The 11878-nt window shown below is 42.0% G+C and overlaps 1 protein-coding gene across 1 annotated transcript in view; it reads left to right on the top strand.

Moving 5' to 3' along the window:
* The window catches only part of LOC147144851 (uncharacterized), a 15051-nt gene extending 3585 nt beyond the window's left edge, over positions 1-11466 (top strand). Inside the window, 11 exon segments of the mRNA XM_086035054.1 lie at positions 533-983; positions 2277-2338; positions 4751-4853; positions 5283-5368; positions 5458-5558; positions 5661-5731; positions 5820-5987; positions 5990-6102; positions 6882-6999; positions 7086-7250; positions 7576-11466. Of these exon segments, the coding sequence (XP_085891180.1) occupies positions 669-983; positions 2277-2338; positions 4751-4853; positions 5283-5368; positions 5458-5558; positions 5661-5731; positions 5820-5987; positions 5990-6102; positions 6882-6999; positions 7086-7250; positions 7576-8679 (2406 nt within the window). The 5' untranslated portion in view covers positions 533-668 and the 3' untranslated portion in view covers positions 8680-11466.
* Positions 11467-11878: the final 412 nt, after the last annotated feature.

The raw sequence follows: 11878 nt of genomic DNA on the forward strand, positions 1-11878 counted from the left end.
CGTCATGGTTGCCATTTTTCATTTAAATGTGGAAGTGAATTGAGAAAAGGCCATACGTTTCAGCTGAATACTGGTTAAAATACATTTTTATTTTTTTTATTTTAAATCATATTTCATGAATTATTGATAGATTTGATGGATGTGTGGACTTGGACCACAATTGCACTGAACCTAAAGTGGCAGCCATTGGACGTCAATCATAAAACTTTGTCAGTCTCCTGCAAAGTACAAAAATGGAGTTAACCTACTGTTGTTCTTGGTGGCTCTATTGTCTTCAATTTGAATAACATTGATATACTGCAAGCAAACCTCTTTTTAAAATAGACGGAGCGATAGTTGAACAATTTATTTTCCTTGACTGCTGATATCAAATCTTGTCATTGTCTATATGTAATAATATGATACATTAATGGTATATTGCTTCACAATCATAATGGCCTGTGACGCAATACTTTTTATTAATGCATTACTAGTGGTGTGTGTTTGATGTAATAACACTGGTGTAACATCCCCACACCCTTTGAATCCCTAGAATGAATGCGTCAGCCTTGCTGCCATTTGGGACACTTCTGCTGCGCCCAAGTCCAATGAAAACAAAAAATATCATGCTGCTACTGGCGGGCTTCTTTTCAGTGACTGCGCCGCAACATCATTGAATCCCCATCAAGATGGAACCGGGAGATCCCCCGCCGCCGCCTTTACCGCCGCCCCCTCCTCCCCCACCGCCGCCCCCCGGCCCGGGCGGTTTGAAACTGGAGCGTCGGTGCTCCAGGTTGCGAAACTTTAACTGGGAGACCATCCCCAAGCACACGGTGATGGGCAAGCACAACATCTGGACGGAGGATCAGACGGACGGCGACTACGAGCTGGACACGAAACACATGGAGGAGCTTTTCAGTCATAAGCGGGCCCAGCAGCAGCTCGCCACCCTGGGCCACCACGGTGCGAGGGGCCCGCAGGCTGTTGATTCTGGGGCGGAACTGGTGAGTGCAGACAGAAAGAGGTAGTACAGGCTTCCCCTGCTGCCTACTGCCGCGCCATTTTTTTTGAATTGTTATGAAAATCGTCTGCTTGTCACCACGGTTTATCGCTGTATTTTGTTTAACATCGATTTTTACATTATGTAGCGGTACCTTGACCTAGGAGTAGGGCTGAACCATTTTAAAAAAGAATGTAATTTCTTTCCCCCCTCAATTAAGCGATTGCGATTTATTATGCGATTATTTTTTTCAAGGTTCTCCTCCCATGTTTTTTTTTTTTTAACAAACACAAGCAGTAAATTAGTTGATTACAATCAAGAATATCAGATTCATTATACATAAATATTTTGGTCTCATAGGTTTACGCCAAAATCGAGTCATAATCAGAAATTAATATGAAAGACAATTAATTTACCTACTTCAGTTAGAGTTGTGAATTTACAAAACACTTTGAATTGCAAGTATTTTAAGCGTTCATTACGACAATGGCAAAATACAAACACACCGTTGCTTTTATCGCTTCAACTCTTTGTATTTATTTAAATATGTTTACAATGTGATCAAAAACGTGTTTGAAAAATTTGAAAGCATGTGGGAGGGGTAAAGCAATTTTTTTTTACATTTTCTTCTTATACGGCCTCTATATTTTGCCTATTTTCTCTTGTTGCGGGTGTGGGCCTGGAATGTATCCGCAGTGATGAAATTGTGTAACAGTTAAGTTGAAATTGACAGAATTAAAGTGTGACTGAACCAGGTTTTCGGCAAACTCTCAGAAGAAATAATAATCAGGCAATGTATAAAGCACACCTGCAAGAGCTCAACAAATGCTCAGAGGCTATCAAAAGTGTCAAAGCATTGTGTGACCAGCGCGCACTAGAATAAAGGTAAACATGGTATTGTGTCATTCTGGTTCAGCAATGTTATCTCTTCTTCACACAGTGTGTGTTTGCTTAAGGAAGGTTGCCCTATGCTGTCATATGGGAGCGCGCTCTGATGTGGAGTCCAATCAAACAAGACCTATTAGGCAATTTTTTTCCCACAATTTCAAATTGTTCCACGGTGTCTCGAAACATCTCTGATTGAACACGTCAGATTATTATTTTTTTGATCTAAAGCACATTTGTGTTCTGTTTTGAGCCCGAAATTAACCTGTTTTGAAGGGGTGATCCCGTGGATGAATTTTCTCTCGTGGGGTCAGCACTTCGTCACCAAGCTGCCGATTTATGCTTGTCAAATGGTTGATATTTGAACCCGGCAGCGTTAAAAATGAACCTCTGCTACGTCTTCTTTCCTCAGGTGTCAATCCTCAGCGCCAAGAGGAGCATGAATATTGGTATTTTCCTGAAGCAGTTCAGGCGGTGAGTCACTCGTACTGCTAACTTTATGCAACAACAGCACACGGTGTAACACAACGACGCCACCGCGTCACGCTCGCGTGTCCCGGCAGGCCCGCTCGAGCTGAGATGAGAAGCGTGCTGCTGCTCAAGGCTATTGAGCGCGCACTGCACATTCCACACGGTATACAATAAAACAAGTCAATAGCATCAAATAGTATGAAGTGTAACAATTTAGTGTTTTTCATTTCTGATAGTGTACAGAGGTACCTTGACTAGCCCAATTATCTGACACGTAATCAATTTTTGTGAGCAAAAATGTTGACTTGAGCGTGAACTTCAGACATTCCGCCACTAGATGGTGGCAGCAAATGTAACAACATCCAGCCACAATCAGTTCACGCAGCTACGTTGTAGTGAAAGTACATGTGTTGTGTTTTATACCCGGTTTTTGTGTGCGTATTTTCGGTCCGAGGAAAATGAGCCAATGATGTCCACTAGGGCTGTTCGATTTTGCCTAATCAGAAAATCCTGATTATTTTCTCTCAAACCCGATTTTACGATTAACATTTCTTTGTCAAATAAAAAAATGTGAAAAACGAAGTATTTTGAATGTCTTTTATTTAAACTTAATTTTTCTCTCTTTGAACTCAAAATGACAGTCAATTTAACTTAATACACACAGAACAATTCGGATTAACAGCATTTTACTTACACAATAGATTTCAGATCTGTTCCTAATTAAACCAATAATGAAAGAAGAAAGTGCATATACCATCTGAAACGAAATCATCATCATGAGAGAAGGTAGACAGTCGTAGACAGTCAAGTCTGTAAACCAAACAGTCTGTCAGCAAGTCACTTTGCCAACCAGCTAGTGACTAGCCTTTCACCTTTCTCCCTGGTCTTACTTAAACATAAATCACTGATTAGTGCAAAACTGTCACTCAATAATACAATGCACTGTCAAGCTTGAGTACGGATGCATAGTTCGACTGGACCAGAGGTCCGTTGTAGAGGAGAACAAAAATGGACGACTTTCAGGCGTTGAGTTACTTGCTCACGGGTTGTATTGTACATGCGGGGCACACACTACACTACAGATCTACTTTTGCCCGATTTATTAACTAAACGCTCACTTGCCTGAGCAAATAGCAGAATCGCCGATATAGCCTTGGATGTTGTCGTTGTTTCGGACTGCGCGCTCGTGGGAGCAAGCGGAAATGCAGAGGAAACTACGGTGGCTTAGATACACCAAAAATAACAAAGTAGAAAGTGCCGATTTGAACGTTTTTGACATTGTTTATCCAGAAAATTCGGTTACGGTTCAAAATCGCTTAATCGAGCAGCCCTAATGTCCACGGAATTAAAACATGAAATTATTGACAAATTTCAGCAAAGTGTACTTGTAGTCAACTGGGCGAAGCAATACGAGCAGAGGACCTCTACGATATGTGCTGTACTAAAGCAGAAAGAGTCCATAAGTGTGTTACAATAATTGCTAAACCGCAGACTTCCGTTCATGAAAAGATTGAGAACCTGCTAAAAATGAGGAGCATATGCTGAAAATCACCCCAAAAAAGGAGAAAAATATTTTTAATGAAAGTGACTATTGGTATTTTGGGGGGGGTGAGAACGCATTCATGTTTTTTTCCATTGATTTCAATGGGGAAAGTTGATTAGGGATACAAGTAGTAAATCGAGTTTCAAACCAAGTTATAGGGATAGACCGATTATCGGCGCCGATATTCTGCGTTTTGACGAATATCGGCATCTGCCTTTTTAAAACATCTGATGGCCGATAATCAATTTAAAAGTCTGTTGGAATCAAAACAAATATATATAAAGGTTTAATTTTCTGTCATTTGGAAATTTTGGAGAACTTCATTTATTGTCGAAAACTATATGGGGCTATTTTTTTTAAGTGTTTTCATTTCACTTTTTAAGACATGCTGACGACCCTGGGTGCTCCAACCAATAAACTTTTTGTTAGAATTTGGTAACAAAGATGTATATTGTCAAAAATGTATAGTATTAATAATACAAATCTACATTATGCAAATCTGAAAAATTGTTAAGTAAACATATGATTAAAGACGTTTCAAGAAAGTTACGAATTTTTTTTTTTTTTTTTTAGATTTTGATGCCAATATTTTCTTTTTTACGAAAAGTTGGAATCAGCTCCAAATGTCGGTTATCGGTCGCCTTGACTACTAATCATCGGTATCGGCCCTGAAAAAAACATATCAGTCTATCTCTACTAAGTAACCACTGTATTTTGTGTGGTTTCAAACAAGATTGTTGTTTCACAAAGCTTGCTTGTTTAGGCTTGCTGGTGCAGAAGCGGTCCAACCTCAATAAAAGCACGTTTTCTGCATAATTGGTGTGACATCAGTGGTGAACCCCACCTATCTACGTGTGTTCCTCAATCCGCAGGACTGTCACGGACATGATAGAGGAAATCAAAGCGGGAAATGGCCTCGGTTTTGGTCCCGGGAAACTCCGGGAACTGCGTAAACTGCTGCCAGATGACGGCGAGGTACCCGGAACACATTTTCATGTCAACACATTTTACTGTTGACAGCGTTACTGTATCACAAAAAAAGATGTTAACCAGTAATAATACGACACACATTGAAATTGTTGTGATCAAAGTTTAATGAAGACTTGATAAACGGGTTATTGCGGTTTGTTAACACTTAATGAAGATTTAATCATCTGCTTTGAATAAAGGAAGAACTGCTAAACTTTACTAAACACATTACTATTGTGTATGTATATGTATAAGGGTTTTAAAATGCGTTATTACTACATTTGTTAACACTTATTAAACTGCTTTGATTAAGTTAAAAACTGCAAAACTGCCTCAATACATTACAAACCCTTTTTGTACCACAGTTTTTTTATTTAATGAGTATTACATTGCCAGACTGACCAGTTATATAAAAAAAACCCTCAATTTTTGCAGATAAAAGAGCTGCTTGAATTTAACGGCAGCCAAACGGCCCTCCCGGATGCAGACCTCTTCATGCTGATGTTGATCCAGATCCCCGGGTGAGAGAGCCGTGCTGTAAACATGCCCTCCATGTTCTTTTGGAAGTTTTGAAGGCTGACTATTAGAGCCTTCCTTGTGTGTGTTTCAGGTATGACGAGCGCCTGAGTAGCTTGGTCCTTAAGGAGGAGTTTTTCCCCTTCATGGCTGAAATGAGAGACTTTATTGGCACTTTGAAAGCTGCTGGAAATGGTGCTCTACTTTTACCTTTTTTTTTTCCAGCAAACTAATACTTTGTGCAAACTTGACACTGCAAACAAAATTCACCTGTTTTTAAATCACTTGTTTTCCCAGAGCTTTTGGATTCTGAAAGTCTGCACTCAGTCATTCGGCTGGTTTTGAAGACGGGAAATTACATGAATGCTGTGAGTGAGTGTGTCTGTGCTAGATACTACAGGTATGTAGTGTATTGTGTTTGTCTGTGTGTGTGAGTTTGGCTTGTTTGGACAACAGGGCGGATACGCTGGCAGCGCAGTTGGCTTCCGGATGGCATCCCTGCTTAAGTTGGTGGACACCAAAGCAAATAAACCTGGGATGAATCTAATGCACTATGTTGTGATGGCAAGTGGACTGCATTGCTTTCATCAAGTCGCCAAGAGCTTTTTTTTTTGTGTGTGTGTGTGTGTGTTTCTAAATCTAAATGTGATTTCTATGGTTTCCGACAGCAAGCTCAGAACATTGACGTGGAGCTACTTAAGTTTCCCAAACAACTTACACACATTAAAGCTGCTGCAAGGTAAATACATTTCACTTACCAGAAAGCGGCCATATTGCACATGGTTCATGAACAAGCCAACATTTCCACATCGGCGGCCATAGAAGGTGTGAGGGCTCTACTCGTTATAAAGCCAGAAAGCCAATTTTTTTTAATGGGTATTCAGTATGTATGTTAGAGATATTACAGCCCACCAAACTCAGTAGCGCCTCATGGAAAGTTAGGAAATTCAATTGGATGGTTCTGTGTATTATTCTAGGACACCCAAATAAGTCTAAAAGGGGAAATCAACCCAAACATATTTTTCTTGAGAATATGTTCTATGCAGGCCCACTAGTTGAAACACGGCATTTTGATTAATATTGCGTCAGTGGAACATGAGGTAAGCAGTAAAATCCAGCCCTTTTTAGCCCTCTCTGGGCGGCCATTTTGTGACTTTTGTCGACTGAATGTGACAGCACATAACAACCAATTCAGAAAACAGGTGAGCCGTGACTGGTCGTTACCTGAGACCTCAGGGCACCTGTGATGTCATTTTCAATTGACAGAAGTGACAAATTGGCTGCCCCCAGAGATGGCTAAAAACGGGTGGATTAACTCTTATTCTACAAATGCAATATTTATCAGAATGCCTTGTTTCAACTAGTGGGCTTGCATAGAACATATTCTCCAAAAAAAAAAAATGTTTGGATTGATTTCCCCTTTCAGGAACCGTGCAGCTCAAGGCTATTTTTGTAGCCGTTATAGGGGTGAAAATGTCATTGCAACTTAAAAATGTATTTTTCCACCGTTTTTTTTAGAATCAGTCAAAGTGACCTTGAAGCAGAGTTTAATCGACAAGTCAGAAAAGTGAACAACGCCAAAGCGAACACTTTGAAGCAGGAAGACCTCAAGATTCAAATGCAGGATTTCCTTAAGGTGAGAAAGGCCTCCGCTGGAATCGTTGGTTGCTGTCAGTGGAGATTTTATTAGGCTACTAGTACTAAGAACAGTGCTCGGATCAGGATGCTGAATCCTGCTTGGACGAGGTGGAACGGGATCTCCAGGAGCTTCAGTCAACCAGCGACTCTGTTGCGGCGTACTTCTGCGAAGACCCCAGCAAGTTCAGACTGGAGGAGTGTTGCTCAATCTTCGACTCGTTTTGTGAGAGGTTTCTGCGAGCCGTGCAGGTTAACCCCGTGTTCTGATGTGTTACAAAAAGTCTCAAGTCAGCGCTTTATTCCTGAACATATCCGCGTACATTCTCAAGTCACTGTAATCTACAAAAGTTGTATTGAGTCAAACTGTTTTTGGTTTGGTTGTTGAAGGACTTTGCAACTGTGTTTCAAGAGCCTTCTTCTGTTCTAAATTTGACACAACGCATGGCATAACATGGCATAAAGTGCTGCAAAAAGTGAGACTTTTTAATAACAGATCTTCAACAACCAAAGCATAGTCCTGTTGCCCGGATGCAACTTTCAGATTGATTCGTCAAGGTTTGCCTTTTTCCCGCAGGAAAATACGGCCCGGGATGTGGCCGAGGTGAAACGGCGACACAGGAACCGTCTCCAGTGTGCCGCCAAGCGCAGATCCACGGCCACCTGCTCAGTCAGAGACAAAGAAATGGAGGGGATTGCTTTGGAGTCCGTCCTGCAAAACTTCCTGACCAACCGGCTCCAGAGGAGGAGGTCAGGACGACCCTTGTCCACTCACGGCAGCCCGATGAGCGGAAGCCCCCAAACGGGAAGCCTTTCAGAGATTACCTCTCAGCTGAACCTCCTCGAGCTAAAACACGCCGACTCTTTAAAGGAGTGTGTTCCGACGAAGAAAGAGTGGAATTCAGCTGCAGAACTCAACGCCACTCCCCACCAACAAGATAATAGCTCGGACAACGAGACAGATGTTGGGTCCGAAAAGGATAAGGGAGAGGATATAATTGGTGCTGTTGAGGAATTGAGCATTAGGACTCCCAGTATTTCTTCCTCGGCTCGATCGTTTTCCAACGCCACGGACATCGACGAGGAGGATCTCCAGGACAATAACGAGGAAGAGGCCCAAAAATTGCGCGAAGCCTCCAAGAAGGTTTTACTTTACCAGAAAAGCCGGGGCAGCGTCTCCTCCACCGAGATTTCTGTAGAAAACCCCAAAACATCCAAGACGACCCTGACTCGTCAGCTTACTTTTGACATGGAGACTGACCGGTATCCTGGAGACCCTACAAACGAGGATCTGGTCAGATTCTTGCTCAACTCTCCGCCTTCCTCGAAATGTAACATTCCCCGCCGACACACGGTACCAGCGAAAGTCAAGAAGGAGAATGTTGAGGAGGAGGACGACGACGACGACGACGACAACTTGTGGGTTCCCGTCCCTGGAGCCAGAGAGACGGACCAGGAGACTACACGCAAGTCCAAACAAGTGTTGGACTTTACTGACATACCTCAAAAAGACAAGGAGCAAGGCCACGAGGAAAATGGTGAAAGTGTTCCACCCAAGAGTTCGTGGAGCAAGTCGGAGTCTTCCGGACTGTTTTATGGCTTTTTCAAGCGCCTTGGCGATATCGGTATATCGCAGACGAGCAAGGAAACCTCACAGCAAGGTCTAGGTACGGATGTGTAAGGCGGTGTTTCCCAACCTTGATTGAGCCAAGGAGAGGAAGACAGCACACCACCAAAGAAAAATGTCACTAAAAGGATCTAATCTGAAGTAATGACGATCTCGTCTCAATTCACTTCCAAATGTACTTTTCAGTGTGAAATGTGGGCCTGTTTAGTTGAACAGTGCACAAAGCTATTCTTTTGTAGAATGGCAACAAGTAGAGTTTGAGGACCTGGGGGTCTTGCTCTCGAGTGAGGGGATTCGGATGGCAGTGTGTTTACTGGTCAATGGTCATTCCGAGCTGTGGGGAATGGCTATGAATATATGTTTATGATGTCCCCGCCATCCTTGTCAGGATAAGAGGTTTGGATAATGGATATAAGGATGGATGGATATACCAAAGGCTGGATTTACATTGCATGGTTCAAGTGACAGAATTCAGTGTTTTTTTTTTTTTTTGCTCAAGTGGCAAAGTTGGGATGTCCAACATTGCAGCGTCACCTGTCAATGCCAGCTTGACATCACAGAAAAACGCCTGCCGTAAATCTAAACGACAACAAAAGCAGAGACGATTCGGTATGACCGAAATATGTGTGTCACTAAATTAACTGCTAACGACGCCCATATGGTTCAATACAATTAGAGGTTGAGAGCCTGAGAAATGGAGGAAATGTGCGCTGTTGCCCTTATTTAAGAACAAGGGAGGGTTGTGGGAACTATCGAGGAATTAAGTTGATGAGCATTATAATGAAGTTAAGGCTACACTCGGGACAGAATTGAGTATTTGTGAGCTATGGTATGCTGTCATGCCAAGGAAAAGTACCACCGATCCATTATTTGCCTTGAACGTGTTTGAGAACAGAGGAGAACAAGGAGCTGCATTGTGCTGTCGTAGTTATAGAGAAATCCTATTCCAGGGTACCCAGAGAGGAAATGTGGTATTGCATGAGTAAGTCTACGGTGCCATAGAAGTAATATTAGCGTAGTACAGTACATGAATGAGAGCTGTAGGACGGAAGCGAGGTGTGCTGTGGTTTGGCGTAGGACTGCATCAGGGATCTGCTCTGAGCCCCTTCCTGCTTGGAACAGGATGAAAGTTAAGGTTGGACTAGAATTGCCTGTGATGTTGACGATATGATATTGTGATGAGCAGTGGGTGGATGGAGCAGGTGGAGAAGCATTGAGAATGTTGGAGGCACACGCTGGAAAGTAGAGAGTGAAGATTCGCCAAAGTAAGGCAATGTATCTGCATGAATGAGAAGGGGGTGGGGGTGGCGGTGGCGGTGGGGGTGCTACAGGGAGCAGAGATAGTGAGGGTGGAGGACTTTGAATATTTAGGTTTGCAGGTCCCGAGTAATGGTGAGCGATGTATGAAGGTGAAGAAACAGGTCGGAACAGGCGGAGGAAAGTGTCATGTGATAAAAGGGTCTCAGCCATAGGATGAAGAGGGGCAAGCGGTTCTCTATGAGTGAATGGGTTGGGTACTGTTGCAGAATTGAGCGCTTTGAGAGTGCTTCCAGTAGATGGCGGCATGTTGCAATCATACGGGAAGTTGTGCTCATGATGATTTCCAGCGCTTAGATGTCAGGACAATGCGATTTCACGCATGTAAGTTGTGCTTGGTGTATAGCCATTGCCAATGGTAACTTGACAAAAGTTATTTGTTGGACCCTAGGAAACATTTAGTCAGCCCATGTTAAGTTTTAAGTGTCCGCTGAACAACGTTATAATTCAACAGTTTCACTAATCTTCATATTGTCCTCCAGCGATGTCATCAAATGAGTTTTTGCTTTCGCACAATCCAGCCTTTGTATTTTAGGGGGGCGGGTGGGGGTCTGTTTTGGAGCGGTTTAAATGGGTTAATCTTACAAAGGGGGCCTGTGTGTTGAGGCGCTGCAGTCTTGTCGGCCTACCAAATAAATGGTGGTGGGCATGTCAGCTTTTTACTGCCCACTACTCTTGCCAGTCAATGTCTAATGTCAAATTTGCTGGTTAGGTCCAATACAGTCATTAACGTATCATGTCAGTGTCTATGTAACCATTTTCCTTCATATTTCATTTTAGGCAAATTTCAAGTGTATTTTATCGACCAGCATTACAGGTTCTGAAGGTCCTAGGTAGATTAGCTTGACATGGCAACAAAGGGAGGCTGAAATGTGAAAAAAAATAATATTACAGTGCAGCCAAGTGAAACAAAATTATGAAGGGAAGAGACCGACTAGTACATATACCAATATTTGAGATTAGTTTGTAAATGTAGGTCACTGCTGTTGCTCACATTGTAACAATACTGTAACACCCAATATGGCCGATAGTAGTTGTACATGTAATTTATTTATAGAGCTACCTGTATGATGCAGTACATTTCTACACTGAAAACCACAACAAACACATTGTGACATTGTTACCACTCTGATTTTGTAAAGGGAGAATTTATTTTCTTTCAGCTGTTGTCTTAGATCTCAGGGTGTACAGTACCTAATAAAAAGTGCATATACAATAAGGTTGTTAAATTTCATTCTCACTTCATGTGTATGGTCTCTAACTGTGGCGTGCACAAACATTTTGGTTGGGCAAGTGCTCCGGGGGAAAAAGGGCACTTTTGCGCATATGGAAACAAACCTTATTGACAATTCTGAACATCCGGGCATTTCAAGATGCGACGAGCCTTAGTCGGTGAAAACAATCCACTGTATTGTATTGCTTTTGCCTGTGTCTAGCATATAAAGCTCACGCAAAATTATGCCTAGATGTGCGGTTTGATAGTCCAACCATAACATGATGGAAACTAAATTGTATGAACCCTCAACGTCGGAGAAAGTGCGTAAAAGACGTAAAAAGTAGAACTGGAAGCTAACCAAGACCACAGTGCTTTGTAGTGAGCACTTAAGTGGTAAGAATTGTTCTTGAGTGTAAGAATAGTTCTTGAGTGATAAGCTTTAACCAGCTTGCACAATTATACAAACGTAGTCAAAAGTTTGTTTTCACTGACTTGACCACCACCTTGACTTGTGACGTAATTTTGACATAAGCTCGGAATTGTCAATAGAAGTATTCTATTGCTTTTGCTTAAAAGCAAAAGAGATTTATGAAAGAGATTGATGTGAATTGTAGCTTTTGTGATAATGTCCATCTGTTAGTTTATTATGGCAGGAGTTGTGTGATGTTATAATACTGAAAGGGATGTCATTCGATTGGAAAAATGTAGTTTAGTTTTTTT

Source organism: Filicampus tigris, chromosome 7 (genome assembly GCF_054856515.1).
Source record: "Filicampus tigris isolate MCC_2025a chromosome 7, RoL_Ftig_1.0, whole genome shotgun sequence".
Lineage (NCBI taxonomy): Eukaryota > Metazoa > Chordata > Actinopteri > Syngnathiformes > Syngnathidae > Filicampus > Filicampus tigris.